The following is an 18,491-nucleotide window of genomic DNA, read 5'->3' on the forward strand; positions in this document are numbered from 1 at the left end:
GTGGGAAGAGAGCTGAAGAGGACGTGAAAGGAGCGGGGAAACTCACGAGCGCACTTTTTAAAACTGGCTGAAAGACAGTTAATGACAGCCAGTCAAAGTGTGTGAAGTTTCTCCAAGGATCCTACAATATAATATTTAATCCAAAAGGAAATTTGTTATGTCTGTCATCATTGAACTTTTTTTTTTTTTTTTTACATAAACACAATTTCTAGTACCTATCTTAGTTTATTGCAGAAACCATTTCCACCACACCAATAAGCGTAATATTGGAATTATGACTAACTAGCTGACCATAGAAAAATAGTTGTACTTAACTTGCTTTCCTTCACAAAAATATTAGTAGGAAAGAGACCTGTTCTTCCAAAAATATAAATCTCATCTAAATATTAGTTTTCTCATTAGATCCTTTTAGCAGCTGCGTCGGACACCGTCACATTAGTCGCGTTTCATCCTCAGCACCTACGAATCCCGAATGCATCAAACAAAAATAAAACCGCGTAGCCCTGAGGCTCCTTTAGTTTGTTAACTTTTATTAGTGTTATACTGATCCGAGCACAATAGCTCACAAGGAAGAGTTTGATAAGCATGATGCAAAAGAACACCCTAAAGCCATTTTCAGTCGCATAAATGATCATGACATTGATTCTTTTTTTAGGTTAAAGAAAAATATGAAAATAGAGTTGACGGTACATTTAGGCACACTATACACAGACTGTACACAGATATGCACAATTTTTCATAATCAGATTCATAAATACTGGGGTTAAAAAGACAAGCTTTCCTGTATGGAGAGATGTGCAGAAAGTTAGAAGTGACACCTCCTTCCGCGTGGGAACACAAGTCACCTCCCAGTAAGTGATGCTCCAGTTCATGTCCTCCTCGGCCAGTCAGAGTCCTCCAGGGCTGCTCAATGTACGCGAACCAGAGCAGACGAAGCAGTTCTATCCAGCGCCTGCAGCCCACGGCCCACAGTTGCTACGGTAAGTGCTCATTACAGGACATGGGTCCCTCCAGCTGTCAGTTAATAACCAAAGATCCGTTCCCACTCCACAGAACGGGCCAGAATGCACGAGTTAAAAAGAAGCCGTTATGCGAGGCGCCCCTGAACTACCTATAGCCCATTGAGCTAATCAAGCTGCTACACAGAAACCCGCCCCATCGATGCCCAAAACAGAAGACTCTGTACGAGTGGGCGAGGGATAAAAGGTAAAATACCCCCCAAAAACAAAAGAAACGCAGACTTATAAAACAAGTCTGTAAAATAAACATACTTTTACAACAACGGAATGTTAAGTTGTTGGGATGAGAAGACATTTCTTGGGAAGCTTCTTTCATGTTTTCTACTAATAAAACAATAATTACTTTTTTTGAAGTATACAATGATTCAAAATGCACATGCATTCGAGGAAAAAAAAATTATATTGCACAAAATTAGACATTTTCTCTGAAAAAAAGTGGGTTTGTCTTGATTTCCTTGTAACGTTCAGTCGCGTGAGGGGGAGTTACCTCTTGGTCAGTATATAGTTTTAAGGCTGGTTCACCAGCTCACACTGGCACAGTTTCTGACTGAAGAAGACTGCATCTTTGTGCTAAACACACGCTCACGCAAAAACATTCTCTTTTACACACACACACACACACGCACACACGACTAGAGAGTACATTCTTTGATAGTTCGCTTGGACAGCCAGAGCCGAGGCCCCCCTCACAGCCGCAGCATTTAAGTTGTTAAAAAGGTCAAATTTGTATTTGCTTTCCTCGTCCGATTAAGGATATCCGAACACCAAACCAGTACGCTCGCACACACACATGTATTGAACAGCATGAGCATTGGTTGTCACGGGTTCGGGCGCTTGCGTTAAAGGGGATGTGGTTCTATTTGAGGATCATGGGTGGTACATTAGATGTCACACTTTGGTGGAAACCCCGGTGCCTCAAAAATCTTTCTTCTCAAGAGAGTCATTGAGGCTGGAAAAGATGCAGACAATAAAAAATCTAAATCAGCTCTTTCAACCCATATTTGTTCAGTCACATTTTAAAATCAGCGCCTTTTTAACCCCATTGACGTTTTTGGTTGCTATGAATAAAAAAAACAATGTGCAGCTTTTGTAGATAAAGTGTCTACAGCGAGAGGTGTGACTAGAGCCGAGGAGCCCGGTCACAGAGTGAATTGGCCCAAAAGACAGAAGCGGGAAGGTAAGGCAAGGTGTGTGTCTATGCGATCTACTCCTGCAGTTTAAAAACAATAGGTTTTGTGGTCCGCTCTCTGGACCAGGAGAAAGCAGCGTTGACTGGCCCAGGATAAAGCTAAACACAACTAAAAAAAAAGTCCCAAAAAGAGGAGGAAAATATTGAAAATAAAATAAAAGACTCCCGTCTTGGTGCAAATTACAGGATTTGTGTTTGCGCACGTTAGTGTGTGTGTGTGTGGGTCACAGAGTGAGAGGAGGGCAGAGTGTGTGTTGGTCATCCTTCAATTCTGTCTTGACAGAAATAATCAGCTGGATAATTGGAGTGTTTTTCACTGAAAAAGAGTGTGTGAGGGAAGTGGACGGGGAGAAATCACACACACATACCTCAACGTTCACATCAAGCCCCTCCCACTCTCAAGTCTGTGTGTCTCTGTCCTCTCCTGTCACCTCTTGAGGGAGGAGGATTTGAGTTTTTGGCTGTATCTGTGGATGCGTGGCGAGCGGGAGTGCAGCTTGACAAACAGCTCGGGAAATTTGTACTGGGGGAACATCGTCTCCAAGAAGCCCTCCAGGAAAACGTAGACCAGCCGACGGTTCATGGGTTGGTACTGAAACATGTCGAAGACACGGAGTATGCCTTTTCTCGTGGTGTCTGCGCCGATGATGTGCTTCAGCTCGTCTGCGGGAGGGAAATATAGCAGTCAGAAGCGAGCACACAGTCTTAAATGGAGGGATGACATCAAAGGACAATTAAAGTGAGTCAACACTGGATACTCTTTTACATAATGACCGATGAAAGAGAAAGAAAAAGTGTTTGATTCAGTTCGTTCAATTTGTGCTCAATCTGAAGAGCATGTTTCAGTCCATGATTACAAGATGAAGTATGTTTTATTAATGTTTTTGCTGGCTCTGTGGCTCCCTGAGATCTCTTGATAAAGAGTGCGTTATAAACAAAATACATCACAAGATAAAGTGTGTGTACCTGGCATGATGCCCAGCAGACTGGTCTTGGCAGCTATTCGTGTCCTCATTCGGATGCTTTTGTCCCGGCGGGGTAGAGTCTCAGCCAGGATACCGTTGGGCCAGTAGGAGTCTCTGTACGGAGACAGCCGCCGAGGGTCACTCGGATTTCTTCTGACCAGTCAGTTATTTCAAAAAAAGAAAACGGGAGTGGTTAACTTACCTGAACTTCTTGACGTAGTCTGCAACCTGTTCAGGCGACGTCAAGTAGTCCACATGGTCCACGATTTTCCTGGAGTGACAAAGGAAGGATGAGTCCGGTTGTGCTCTGAGTGACGCCATTAATGGTCTGAAGCTCTGTGTTTAGCTGTGAAGGTGCAACTGGTTCTGCAGGGAAGATGTTTGAGCATCTCAGGGCCATGAAATGTTTGTCTGAAATTCCATATTTCTGGGGGTATTATCGGTTACCATCAGAGTCATCTCATTTAAATTCTGCATGCTCGTTGACCGGTCTTGTTGAGATTGGGATCATTTGTAGACATGGTCAATAGGCGTGGAAGATGATATAGATAAATACAACGTTTCAACATTTTGCGTCTCCCACCTGTTGATGGTGTCTCCATACGTGGCCCGGATGAGCTGCTGTAGCAGGTTCTTGATGTTCCTGCGCAGCCACTGGTTTTTCTCCTTGAGGTCAAACACTTCGTCCATCAGCAGCAGCATTACCCTCAGCGGGATGTTATCGTCCACCTGGAAACACACACGGATGACCATTTAAATATACGTTCTAACAACAAGGAAACGGAAGAAAGAAAACGAACACGCAGCACCCGCCACCACTCACGTTGTCATCGAGCTGGGCGGAAACCCGACAGTGTTCAGGGTCGATTTCAGACTTGGGGAGGAGGGGCGGCACCTGGACCAAAGGAGAGAAACATCGGACCGCTTTCACATTTTCATTGAAGATGATCAGCCCTCACACAGATTTTGAGTCCCACAGGCTCCACGGAGCAAGTGAAAGAAATGCTCGTCAGTCTGTAAACTACTAAATCAGAGTTTGGGTTCCGAGTAAAAATCAGTGTGCCTAGATGGGACGCTGCATGCAACAGGTAGTGATTACATTGACTGCACTGCATCCACATTTGTAACTTGTGATGTACGTTGTAGTAGGTTTTTTGTTCTTTGGTCAAATGTTGTGTTTTGTATTCATGTGAAGAAGTCCACCCCTTGAGACAAAAAAGAAAAAATATATTCTGATGATAAAATCCAATCAAAAAGCTAATGCAAAGAACCAAGTTCATGAGATGGTGTTACCTTCAGTATGGACTGTTTAATGTCCTGACCCAGCCTTTCGGACATGCGGCCCATATTATCAGAGACCTTGTTCATGCCTTCAGCCAGACTGTCCGGAAGGCCCTTTACCGCGTTGGACACATTTCTCATGGAGCTCCTCAGAGGATTTACTAATGTGTCTATCTGATGGTGGAGAAGGAGAAAATTAGAGACAACGGAGTCAAGGACATCCAAACATATCTGTGATTAAATAACTGCGAGAATAATATACATACAGTACCAAACCTTTGACTGATACTGTATATATAAAAAAAAAAGAAGAATGTAGTAACCTTGCGTGCAAAATCTCCCTTCCCCTTGCTGTAGGCCTTGTTCTCCAGGAAGTCATACACATAGGGAATCAGCGTTGGGCAGCCCTTCACCATCTCTGGGTTCAGCAGCAACTGACAGACACACACCAACAGTTAATAATATGCACTCAATAAAATGATGCGAGACAACAAAAGCATTACAAATGTCAACACGAAGATGTAAAACGGTTACCTGCAGGTACGCATTTAGGTCTTTTTTTCTCTTCTCTAAGAAGTCCCTGTCCATGTTGTTGAAGGTCTTCTTTCCCGGCAGCTTGAGGATCAACGCCAGGTTCTCAAACTAGAAAAAGAATTCAGTAAAGGGAGATAACCAAGTTCATGAGATGTTGCTCCAAGCCTAAATACTAAAGGCCTCTGGTACAGAAACACCATCACCCACCCACACACACACACACACACACCTGTTCAGTGATCCTCATGTGGAAGTCGTGAAAGTCAGAGTAGCGGCGATAGGTCTTCCAGGAGTCCTCGCTGCCGTCGTGGCTGCGTCTGAACACGGTGATTGCGTACAGCGCGTAGGTCTTACCGTGGTCGTTGCACACCCCTGCAGCACCCCAGAAGCCCGGGAGAGAAGCGTCAGCTACGGCGCCCGGAGACACATCCGACAGGGGAATGGAGGATGCGGGGGCGGATGAAAGCGGAAAAGAAAGAACGTGCGTGTTCAAAGCAAAGGAAAAAGGGTGTGGAAATGTGATAACGGGGGGAGAGAAAATGTGACAGGAAAGGTAAGGGAGGAAAAAGGAAGAACAGAAAAACAGTGATGGTGATAAAATGAGGAAAATAAAGAATACTGGAAAACAGTGTGAAGTGACAGAGGTGACAGAATGAACGGAGCTTGGAGACGAAAAGTTGAATTGTGCAAGGAGGGACCAACGGGGGCCAAGATATACACATACAAGTACACAATATACACAAAAAATACCCCAATGCTGAACACTAACCGTTACAGCACCCAAAAACCAAGTGAAAGCAAACATGACATGTTGCCAGAATGTAGAATAAACATTTTATTTACAACAATTTTTCTGAAAAAGTGTCCGAGTGATTTAAACACTCTTCTAGACGTTACTGCAACAGTGCTCACAAAAGGAGTGGACGAGATGCGTGTACCTGTGTCAGAGATGAAGGCTTGTAGGTGCATATTTTCATCATGAAAGGAGTTTGACAAGTCGTCCAGAGACTGAAATCACAAGAAACAAGTCTTCATTAAACTATGTAGTTTGCCAACGATGTCGGGTCAACAAAACAAAACAGGGTTTTTCAAAGCCCTGCAGCAGGAAGTGAAGGAGACTCACTAGGTTTATGCTTCCTGTGGGAGAGCCGTTAAATGATTCACCATCGCCGTCATCAGACCCCCGGTAGCTTGGCTCTTTCAGCATGTCTAACTCTGCTAGCATGCGGACGTACAGAGGACTCTGCTTGAAGGACGGGTAGTAGCGCTCATCACGCAGCATCATCTCATACACCTGGGATAGATATGGGTGGAACAATTGGAAGGAGAAGAAAAAGATATATAGCCCCTCAGTATTGGCATGATTCATCAAATTTCCTCATACACAGATAGCAAGAGATGTAGTACATTTCTCTGGATTTCATCGAATATCTCCGGCGTGGGGTCGTCTTTCTGTATCTTCTCCCCGAGGATTAGCACGGATGCTTCGTCCACCTGAACCCTGGGAGACGCCTGTCCGTGAAGAAAAAAAAATAACAAGATTGAAGTCTGCACATGCTAAAGAATGAGTTAGATTTAGTTTTGTTTTTTTTACGTGAAGCACTGGTGTGATCCCTCCCACCTTGTCCGAGAGGTATTGCTCGTAGACACCCAGTGCAGCGGCCTTCAGCAGCCCCTTGGTGGCGCTGGGCTGCTTCTTGCCATCCGTCTGCCAGGCCTGCATGGCCTCCAGCTGCTGCTGTGCAGTCACCCTGTAGCCCTCCACGGTGAGCCAGAAGAACAGCTCCGCCTGTGCGCCCGCCAGCTGCATGAAGTCTGGATAAACAGACACGCGGGTTGGTGTCCGTCGGCCGTAGCACACTCTGCTGCATCTACTGTTACACTCTGAGGTAACTCGTTTGGATATAGAGATATTATGACGGATGACGGCCATAATGTCGAGGCTGTTTGCTTTTGCCTGATTTTCCACACCAGATCTGGCACAACTTGGCTCGTCTCCCAGTTCGCACACATGAACACACATTCTACGCTAATCTGATCTGTAAAGTGGAGTGACCTCTGACGAGGTCATCTGTGACCCAAAGGGGCAGTGCGCCTAGTGAGACCTGTTTTGGTTGTGAATTCTAGAGCCATGGAATAAGTTATGGATTAAAGGGATGATTGACAGATATGTTCAGGATTATGGCCCTGGGATAACTACAGTAACGATTGCCATCAGTGCTCATGTGATGATGCATTTCCAGAATTACCCATGAAGAACTGCAGGGCGATGTTGTGGATGAGGATGTGATCCAGTGGGATGACACACAGCTTGCCAAAGTTGGCTGCCAGCTTCAAGGCATCAACCTCCTACACAACACAGTAAAAATGAGAAGTAAAGGCTGATGCACAAAGCAGACAAGTATTTGTTACAACTTAACCAACAAACTGACTTTGAGCAAAAGCATCTGGAACTAGCAGACAATGATTCACTATCACACTAACTATGAGTGAAGGATTCTTTTAGCGATGGTCCTGTATAAGCACAATACAGCGCGGCTGCAGTGTCTCACCTTGCCGGAGTGTAGTCTCTGGATCCTGGTCTCACACACCTTCTTCACAAACAGAAGACTGTTAATCTGGTTCTTGATCACATTGATGTCTGGTGAACAGAAAAACAGAGACATCAAGGGAGAAGTTGAAAGCAGTGTATTTATTTAGCCACGTTTTAACTTCTTCTCACATTCTTATTTCTCATTATAATACGGGTAGATGAAATCCAGGTTCTGATTGGTTCCGAGTGAGTCACGAGGGGCACATTATTGGGCGATAATGTACAGTTGCTGTTCACATTGACTTGAGCGTTCCATATCCCTGCGCACTCAAAGTAACATGTTACAGTGTTTCCCACACATAGACTAATTTGTGGCCGTGCGCCACAGATTAAACACCGGCCGTCACACATTGTGTTTGGTGTATTTTTAAAAAGCGACCTTCGTTCAGCTGCATTTCCTTTCCCTGCTCTCCCTCAGTCTCTGTGACACGTGTCTCACATACACACACAGCCCCTACCCTCCGTGCACGCCGCGTCTATCTCACGTGTCTTTTTTTAGCAACACCGCAAAATCTGCTGCTCTGACAGAAGTTGCGGACTTTGCACATGTAGTCTGTAACAACAAGTAGTATAGCGTGTGAAATGTGTACTACAGCTATGGGAGTTGAATATAGTGTGAATTGTGTCTAGCGATGTGCGTTTTAGTACGTTTGTCGTACAACCGCTAGTCTGTGTTATGTCCATTTGAGCTAATGTGTGATGCTCTACCCAGACGCCGCTCCTTGCCTAAACCAAACTGAGTATTTCCAGTTGGTGTAACGCATCTGACACGGGCATTCTCCTGTGGTGTGAAGGGGAAACCGATGCTTTGGGCCATGGTCAAAGAATCTGCTTTAGTTTAATACGTCAGTGAGGAAAGGAAAGTGAGTTCCCACCATCTCCGGCAGTGTCCAGAGAGCGGAGGTACTGCAGCTCCTCCAGCACCTTGTCTTTGACGGCCTCCAGCTCAGCCGCTTTGTCTGTGAGCTTCAGGATGTTCATAAAGGCTTCATAGTTACAGCTGGAGTCCCGGATCTGTTTAAAAAATAAAAAACAAGTAATTTAATTTGGTTTCTCGGTTGTGACTGGGATAGTTTTGGATACTCTCTAATGGGTAGGACGTATGCACAGGTGTCAACTCTCACCATCCAGATGACAAACTGGTTGATGTAATCTGGGTCACTGAGCTGGTTGATCAGAGGCAGCAGCACACCTCGCGCCAGCACCTCCTGCAAAAAAACAAAAACAACGCAGTGCATTTATTAGTTTGGCACTATAAACTCAACTTGCCGTCACATAGACTGTTAGGACAGAGTAGCCAGTGCAGGAGCCGGATGTCGGCTCGCTGACAGCCAATGAGGGAGCATTTGGCCGGCGGTTCAACCATGAGACGAACGCAGGTTGTACAACATATTGTGTGACTATTTGCATTGAAGACCAACAAAGTCAGTCAGTAAGTTGTGATCTTTTGGCAGACGGACAGAGTGAGCGTTTGCACTTACCCGTAGGAAGTATCTCATGTTCTTGTTGTGGAAATCTCCAGGAGGTAATAACAGATAGAGAAGCAACTCACACAAGTCGCGAAGAAAACCTGTCACACACACACACACACAGACACGCACACGTTAAGTGTTTACAGAGAATACAGTTTACAGTCGGACAGCGATACATTTTTGTGAAGAGTTCTTCACGGCACTGTGAACTGTAAAGGCACGTTACAAAAGTGTGCTTACCTTCCTCATCTTTGTGCGAAGTGCATACTACGTCTCGACAAATCTTCCTTTCCATCTCCACCTCGGCCTCAAAGAAGGAGTCCACCAGCTCCTCTGTTATGTCCCCTGTTCACACATCGCTCCGTCAGTCACAATGAATTGCCTCAATTTTCAGCATCTGACTTGATTAGAACTTTACAGGAGAATTTTTCTGCAGCACAATTGTAATCATATGTAGTCCATGAAATGACCAACAAAACACTGCATTTCTTTTATATCAATTAGTCACCTGTGTTACCTTAAGAGTACATGTCCAGCCTGCGCAAGCCTGTGTTTATGTAGTTTTTTTTTTAGATAAAATGCAACTGTTTGGGCAGTTGTGAGACTGGACTTGGATTATTATGCTCAGGTTGTGTGAGTTTGTACACCAACGTGTTGATGTAGTTACCTTCATTTCGACAAGACTTTTCTGTATTTTGTGATTATCTGTTCACTGTGGAAGCGGGAAGTGACACGTTGCCAAGAACTGAAGGTGAAACGGGAGGAGTAGTTGCCGGAATGTGCGGGCTTACTCTGCTTGTCCTCTCTGTCAGCGAGTCGGTCCTGTGCTTTCCTGAAGACACGCAAATGGGTGGCAAAGTCGTCCACCAGGCGAGTGGTGAAGTAAGGCTGCCAGTCCACCTCTTTGGACCTTTGAGTGTAAAAAACACAGGAATAATGCAGAATGTTACAACATTAATAAAACACGCAACATCTAGACGGACAAAAGTTTTGCTTGTACCGTGTAGAAAACTGGACGAGGGCGTTCTGCAGCGTCTGTCTGATCTCCAATAAGAAGGAATCATCCTCGCTCAGAGTGTAGTACCAGTACTGGATGTAGTCTCTCAGAGCAAACTGGATCACCTACAACGACAAAGAAACAGCCGTATGGAAATTACATTTAGTCAAAACAACAACACGGTGAGCTAGACTGAGGATGGGCCAGAACAACCATCAAGACCACAGCCAGGCGGAGAGCATGGCGCCGACTTACACAACACTCTGCTGCGCTAGACGTTCAGATGCTGCTGAAATGATTAGTTTGCATTCCCGGGGAGGAAGGGAGAAACCAGCTCACCATGGTAGAGCCGTCAGTGTCATCTGACCATCACAAAACTGTGGCGTCTGCACTTAACGGTCAGCCACACTGCTCTACGTTGTGTTGTAACCACAGGATAGGGGGGCAAAGAAAAACTGTGACATCTAGACAAAAGCCTGTGAGCTCTGCTTGCCCGTTTGTAATGCGGACAGACAGCTTCAGCATCATTTCGAGGATCTATTTGCGATTGTGTTAAGCTGAAGGACATTCGAAGTCAATCACCAGCGGACTCACTGGCATAGATTAAAAGATGAGAAGAGCTTTGGTGGAAAATTGACTGGGTAACGGTACAGAAACTTTCAGTTCCACTTTCCGTTGGCCGGTTCGTCACAGTGCTCAATAAGATTTTAGAAGGCCACATGAGTACGGCATTATCTTCTGACATGAAGTAATCCTCAACACATTTTAACATTGTTTTGTAGACATCGTAATTAAATATTTATAAATACACGGAAGCTGAAAATAATTCAATTTTAAGTTGAAATGGGGAATCTGCAAGTTTGCTTTGTAGTACCTATTATAATTGAATAAAGCTGCTATTTAATACACTCATTTTTCCAGGTTGTTGGTATTTTCATTCGTGGAAAAACGTCTTTAGGTGTGCACGGTTTGACAGTGTCGTCTCCGTCAGGCAGTGCAAACACACAGCTGCAACCTGCTCTCTGGCTCGAGGCTACGGCGTTGCTGAGCTAGGCCAGCTGATGAGTTACGGACTTAAGTGGGCCAGCGTAAAAAATGTCTGGAATTCTAGTATTTAAAAGTATTTATAAGCATCTTGTGTGGGCTTCTCTCCTCAATCGTCATCGCTGCAGTGCTTTTTATGACCAGGCACACAGTGCGTGACCATTCTGATCAAAGGTCAAAGGGTAAAACCGTGGTGCTGGTGAACCTTAGACACAGAGGCAAAGTGTACACGAGGTAAGATGGTACACACACACACACACACACACACACACCTGTTGTAGTGGTTCATCAATGAAACTGGATCCAGTCAGTCTTCTGTCAATTTTGATGGGTTTCATCTCCAGCTTCATCTCATCCGATGGCTAAAGGGGAGAAAAAGAAGTCAACCAATCAAGACCGTGATGATCTACGTGGCAAGCTGACTTCATCAACACAACTAATTCATTTGTTTAAATAGATGAGCTCGAACAGCGTTCTTTTACCTTCAGTATACCAATTTGTGTGGGCGGCAAGTAAGAATGCTCGCACTTTTCCAGGTGTTTCTCCGAGTTGATCTTCCCGTAGAGGAGAGTCACCGCAAAGCCCCTGGAAAACCGAAGAGCGAATGAGAGAACAGCTACAGGCCATCCATCAGGTTCTGCGGCTAATGAGGGAGCGCAGGCTCATTTAAAGACGTGTGGTCTTCCTTCTCACCCGCCAATGAAGCAGAAGACATAAAAGGCCAGGTAGAATATGGCAAAGGGTCCAAAGGTGACAAGGAACAGCACGACTCCAAGACCCCCCCATCCCCAGATGGACAGACTGGCCTAAAACAAAACAACACAAAACAAAGGGATAAATAATCTATTCACACATCAGTTTATACTTTAACCAGTCTGTAGGTCATTACAGGGTTGCCTACACGATGTATTCATTTACAAACATGTTTTACGATTTTCGATCAGCTGGTCCTGATTAGGGACTGATCTGATCAGTTGACACTAAAAGTAACAACTTCAGGAGCAAATCAGGTGAGACGGACATTGCACAAGGATGTCATTCATCGCTAAAGCCCCATCCTACACTTTAGATGTTGGAACAGGAAAAGATTCATTTAAAAGAGACACATTGTGGTGTGTTGCATTGTTGTTAGAAAGAACCAGGCTGTCTGTGTGTGTCTGTGTGTGTGTGTGTGTTACATCCTAAGGTTTTCCTGTTATTGTCAATGGAGGAAACCAAGCTCTAGTTTCCATCCAGCAGCTCTCTACTTTTTCTAGTGAAGTTCTCATTTCTTACATTGTGCGCTGTATAGTCACAAGTCAAAGAATACTAAATGCATGTCATTGGACAATGTGAAAGTTGTGTCACAATTATCCTTCCAAAAATGATTGTGATTTACTTTATTATCTCAATCAAACATGCTTAAATTGACACTAAAATAGACTAGAATAATTTTATTGGGTATTTCTTACATATGTAAATTGTGAATTTTTTGAAAAATTATTTTTAGTGAAAAAAAAAAAGTGTTTTAGCGTCTGTCAAAGAGCGCCACAAACGTATTTAAAACAGCCTATACGAGCTGGAATAATGAAAGCAGGCCATGCAAACCACAGCTCATATATAGCATACTGTGAGGTTATGAGGATTTGTAAGAAATGTAGTTATGTAGGTCAATTGTTGACCTGTGAAAAAGTCTCCCACACTGTATAAAAGCTACGCGCTGACCGCGGAGCAGTCACATAGACGGACAAGGAGGCGATCAGCAGTGATGATCTTTGGCTTCCCAACATTCAGTGCGAGAGTTCCTTAAATAAGCAGCTCCTCCGATGGCGCCAGATAGACACGGAAAGAATTTACTCTGGACACCGAGACATTGTCCTCTCTGCCACAGCCAGCTGTGGACAATCGGATGACACGCGGTGTCAACGGGGATGGCCGGCGTTTAAAGTGTGGCATGACCACGACACACAGGGAGCCTATTCACGACCAATGCAAAGCTAACTACTGGCGAGGAACATGGTCAGTAGTGTGAGAAGACACGCTAATGGCAATCTATGGCTCTACACACAAACCTACAACTTATTTACTGATAGAAAAGGCCTCCATAAAGTTGAGTGAGAAAGGACTACTGAACTGCAACGTAAGCTTAATGTAGAACAGAGCTTATTAAAAGAAAAGAACTACGCATTTTACTCATAATTATACTTTATTACAAATGGCAATTGCATTTCACTAAAATAAATATAAAAAGATAATTGTCCAACAGCAATTTCAAACATCCCATGAAAACCTAGAGGCGATGCTGAGCTCATGCCGAGGAGCACATGCATGCCTCATGACTAGGAGGACCCGGCGATGTTTTATTGTTTTCACTTCCAATTTGGGTCATTTTATATTATGTATATTCATAAAGTATCCGCACCAAATAAATTATTTGTTGGCCATCAACTGATCAAAGTAATACCACCATCACGTACATCATGTAGGTGTCCATTTGCATAGGAGATTGTAGTATTAGACCTCTTAAGGAATGCAATTGGTTAGTTAGCGTTAGTTACTTTGGTAAATCCAAACTAACTGTGATAACACAACAGTCCCACACCAACACACACAAACTGAGAAAACGATCCCTCCCTTAGAGCACGCCCTGGAAAATAACACCTATAGCAGACACTTTGTTTATGAAGCCAATTAAAGATCATAGAACACATTGACATGTAACGTAATGGACTATTTGATATGAGGTTTTCTTCCTTGTTAAGTAATCTGATTGACCGTATAATAAATGGGATTCTTATGTACACAAGAAAAATTTGGTTATCACAAAAAGCCGACTGTAACTGAGTGAATGTGAACCCAATGGCGCTTCAGAATGTGACCAAACTGGCTCGACTACCCCTTCTCTCAAGTCATGACTTGCCGGGACAGAGTTGGTAATAGTAGTGCCATGACTCTGGGAAGAGAATGGCTGGGCGTAAGAAGAGGACTATCGTTAAAGTTGAGCTGGGAGTGGTTAGGAAAACAAAAGGAATGCCATTCACAGAGCACATACAGCAGTTTACACCCTGCCACAAATCGTACGTTGCATTGTCCTGAACTCTGGCGCTTCCAAGTAGAACAGTTAAAAGAAATCATTGAGGATACCAAAGTAAACACCAAGTCATGACTGAAAAGCAAACCTGAATGAAGAACTTGACTTGAACTAACACACCCACTCTATTTACCTTTGACCCTCACAGGCATCAGAGAACGCACTGACCGCTTCACTTTTATTACCAGCAGGCGTAAGCTACTTGCTAACAGGGGACTGTACTCACACACAGGATAACAGCATGATAATAAAACCTGGCGAGTCATTGAACCTCTACAGTGAAGCGGTGTTTCCTCCATGTGTTTTAGTAATGTGGGGGTTGAGGTGGCTTTAGTGCGGATACGCAAGTTAAGCAAAGTTCACAACACACAACTTTCAAAGTCATCAGATTGTCTGAGTGTTCCCACCACACAGCTTGCTGTCTTGTAGATGGGAGTCTTATGTTATTCACACTGCATCGCTGATCGGACACAGTGGCTCAGACACGATGAGACACCCCACCCACCTGGAGGAAACCCAAGAGGAGCTCTCACAACCAAATTTAGTCAGGAAAACACACACGAGAAGTGACACGGGCCAGTCATGCTTGTTCACATTATCATTGGCACACATCCACCTGTTTCCACACTCATTTACCATTTCCCCAATGCAGATCGGTCCCTCCGTTAGGTTTATTCATGCTTTCAACCAATACTCCAGGTGCACCAGAAACTTCAGAAAGTGCTCCCATTGTGACGCGCGACGCCTCCAACAGGTCCCCCCCTCAATCGGTGCCACAAACTCATTGGTTACAGCTCGCTGACGGGTCCAGGTAACTAGCCTGCCAGGTGTATCTGGAATGTGCATGCAATGAACTGCTGCCTTTCACATTGCAAGCTCTGAGCCAACGCCGGTTTCCCTCCCATCTCGGGCTTTTGTGCAGGAGCTCAATTATTTTTCGCTGAGTGTAAAATCACAGCTAAAGTCTTTGTAGTATTAACCAGACATGATTTCCTGAGAAAGTATTTCAAATGTATTCTCAAATGTCCAGTGTGACGCCAGCAGCGTATGTGGATGCTATCAGCGCGGCTGTGTGATGAGGCCGTGGAGGCTTGCCTCTGTAGGAAAGACGATAACCGAAACTCTTGAGTCATTACAGCTTACACAGGGTTTTAAACATGAACCATCTGCTGCGGTGATTAACACCCAAGGCCGGTGGTAACGCACACATCTAAACATCGGGACAACTCTTCCTTACGCAACCCACACTGAACAGGCACACGTGACACATAATAAAAAGGATCATCCAGTGCCAGTTCTATAAACAAAATAGATTCAAACTGCATTGCTATTTATGCGATATGTGTGCGAAAGTTAACTAGCGCTTCGCTGCAGTCCCGATGAGTGGGGTCATTACCTCGGCCCATTAAAGCTCCCCTGTGGGAGAGCCACGGTTAATGCCTCAGAGGAAGAGAAAGCGAGTGGGGCCGACCGATCATGCTGGCCTAATCCACCAGGACCACCGTCATACAAAGAGCTACCGTATTAGCTCCATGATTAAAACTCTAGAATGAAAACTATAAAAATGAAGTTACGCTTTTCAACTTTAAAAGTAACAGTAATTGATTTAAATGAGGACCGAAATAACCAGGATTATAGCGAGATGTAAATAAATGATGAAAATCTCACATTGCGCTAAATCTGTGCAGTGCAATCTCCAGCTAACTAGACTTCAGCTATTCCCAAATTACCTAAACACACATGAGGTGGAGCAACAAATACAGCTGGAGAGCAGAGACGAGCTGAACAATCTCATAACGAACACAGCACCTCAAAAACACAACTGGAGAGAAATATTGAAGAAGCGAGCAGCTTCTCCGGTACAGATCATCTGGTTGATGTAATTCACCAAAGATCAACTGGTAGGAATCAAGAGGCCATCAGCATCTTGGTACACGCAACGGACCTACTGGGAACTGTACCCGTTTGCAGTAGGCGTCTCTGCATAAGCTTTGCTGATGTGCATTTGTCGTGCTCAGCAGCTTTAGAAATGATACATAAAACCAATACATGCAATGAAGTAATTCACACAAGTCTAGCTGGGAAGTCCAATGTGACTTGTGACGGCTTGACTTTCACACACCACGGGCATATCTAGACAGCACTTGATCAGATTGGCAGTGCAACCGCTTCTATGTAGTTACGTTTTACTTTACGCTTCTATTTAAGGAAGGCGTGTATAAGATGACAGGCAGGCCTGATCATGTGCTGGCCTGATGTCTACAGAGCTTTGATTAAGACACCGTAAGAAGATTTCACCAGGAGTGAAAAGCAGATACCTTGTGTGCTTGAGGATGAACACAAGATGCCCTCACATCCGCTTCATCAAAATAAATTGCTTTACGAACGTGCATTCATCATGCTATGGGAGTACACCATTGATCAAAAATAAATAGGGTCAAATAAGTAGGTCACACAGACAGAAATTAAGTCTGTTCCAATATCTACAGCCAAACTTTATATTACTGTTGAATGTAGAACAGAAATAGAAAACACAGGAAAGCCATTTGCATGAACACTTTGTATAAAAACCTGCACTCAAAAATAAATACAAAAATTGCATAAGAGGTAGATACCAGATAGGTTAACCTCGGACTAAAGGTTAACATTATGCAAAAGGATGCCAGGCTATAGTAGCCAACTGCACGTTGCACAGAAACCAGTGCTCCTTTGTCAGACATGCAGAACAGGGCAGTGTGAAAGTTAAAGCCTCATTACCGACGCTAAACCCGTACTTAAAACAGCTGGAGAGGTGCCGAAACGTGGCCGGGTCAAGTGCCTCACGGGCGAGGTGGACAAGTGCTGGAGAGCATTCGTCTAAAAATTAAAAATAAATAAAAATGAACCCCACAGGAAACCAGCCTTGCACCGAGCAACGAAAAAAAAATCACGTGAGAAGAACCGTGGCGAAACTACGACGTTATTACAAACCGGCTCACTGACCGTCAACATAAGGACCGGCGATCGGGCAGCTGTGTGTGTGTGCGTACGTCCAGGGCTTTCTCCTCAAGTGACAGCCAAGCGAGAAGGAAACAGGCCACAACGCGCTTGTCATCCGGGCGATTTCGCTCGTCGCAGAAAACGGTTTGGTGAGCAAGCAACGTCGAAGTCCACAACTTGCATCAACCTCGCTGACACCACGCAGAGTAACCCAACGTTACCTCGCTCTCGCCTTCATTATCGGCCTGGTTTTCAGTTCCCCACAACCGTTCAAAGAGGCTAATTATACCCCTCCGCTCACCTGTGTACGTTTTGATGAAGCATTTCGCCTTTGACGGACGTCACTCATAATCTAAACTTGCTGCCGACATTGCCTGTGTCGAGCTAACGTTAATTCCAGCGCGGTGTTGACCGCGAGCGGCTCATCGTATTAGCGAAGGGTTAACAGTTTAATCCCGGGCCGATCGCCCTCTTTACATTGGCAGCTTTCCCCTGAGGCACAGCGGGTACCGGCGTGTCGTCCTCTCCCCGCCGGGGCTTGTGTGTTTACCTGCGCCGCTAACGCTAACAACCGTTAGCCGCTACAAGCTAACTAGCCGCGTCTATCAGTGGAAAACAAACTACGGTGACGACACGCGCGTCCGTTTCCCCCGGCGCAAACTCACCTCTGCGAACATTGTCCCAAAGGCTGTGGTCGCGGTGGCTTTCGGCTAACCCCACCACATCGTAACATGCGAAGAGGAGGTTATTGTCTCGGTTAAAAACGGTCGTATTTCCAATCTCCGTACCCTCCTCGGAGCGTCGCCATGTTTGCAAGATTTACGTCTCGGGTGCCCTGTTTCTGCACGTCGCCCTGCGATTGGCTGGGAGGCGATGACGCAAAAACACACCCGTGACTGATTGACGGGCACAAATGCAGCGCTGACGACACCCACTGACCCAAATGTGAGAATCTACGGACAATTTGTGACATCTAACGATATCTTACGCTGGTTTACCGCAGAAACACTGGACTGAACTTTAAAAAATATGTTCAGGCAGATAGCAAATTATCTTTTATGTGTTGCTTTGAAATATGTTTATTTGAATAATACAATATAACTACTTATATGCTGATGTAGGTGGAAACCATTCGCTATGAGATTTTTCAAAATATAATGTATTTCTAATTTTAGCAATATTTTCAAACAACTACCATTTGATCATATTGATTGTGCCTCTTTCAATCTCAGGAGACTAAACTCTCAAGTGGGGTACGTGGGATCTATTCAAATTGAATCAACATAATATATTGTATATCATCATGATTGTTTAAATGCAACCACAGGACTTGTTTTTCATGTGGAAA

The 18,491-nt window shown here is 44.6% G+C and overlaps 1 protein-coding gene across 6 annotated transcripts; it reads right to left on the reverse strand.

Annotated features, from left to right (window-relative positions):
* Positions 1-513: 513 nt before the first annotated feature.
* Positions 514-18,157, reverse strand: snx13 (sorting nexin 13). 6 transcript variants are annotated; one of them, XM_040189127.2, is made up of 25 exons: positions 17,809-18,157; positions 11,788-11,900; positions 11,577-11,679; positions 11,367-11,456; positions 10,054-10,175; positions 9,845-9,963; positions 9,294-9,398; positions 9,063-9,151; positions 8,706-8,789; positions 8,457-8,595; positions 7,541-7,629; positions 7,238-7,337; positions 6,610-6,803; positions 6,396-6,500; positions 6,112-6,282; positions 5,927-5,996; positions 5,218-5,360; positions 4,989-5,096; positions 4,778-4,888; positions 4,467-4,628; positions 3,997-4,068; positions 3,757-3,902; positions 3,376-3,444; positions 3,175-3,287; positions 514-2,871 (listed from the first exon to the last, which is right to left on the reverse strand). In XM_040189127.2, the coding sequence occupies exons 1-25, from the start codon at positions 17,818-17,820 to the stop codon at positions 2,636-2,638; spliced, it is 2,865 nt and encodes a 954-aa protein (XP_040045061.1). In that variant the 5' UTR covers positions 17,821-18,157; the 3' UTR covers positions 514-2,635. The 6 variants fall into 6 exon arrangements, with proteins under 6 accessions (XP_040045061.1, XP_077937866.1, XP_077937865.1 ...); XM_078081740.1 differs by having other exon boundaries at positions 5,218-5,396; positions 17,809-18,001; XM_078081739.1 differs by lacking the exon at positions 17,809-18,157 and adding an exon at positions 17,445-17,659.
* Between the last annotated feature and the right edge of the window lie 334 nt (positions 18,158-18,491).

Source organism: Gasterosteus aculeatus, chromosome 10 (assembly GCF_964276395.1).
Source record: "Gasterosteus aculeatus chromosome 10, fGasAcu3.hap1.1, whole genome shotgun sequence".
Lineage (NCBI taxonomy): Eukaryota > Metazoa > Chordata > Actinopteri > Perciformes > Gasterosteidae > Gasterosteus > Gasterosteus aculeatus.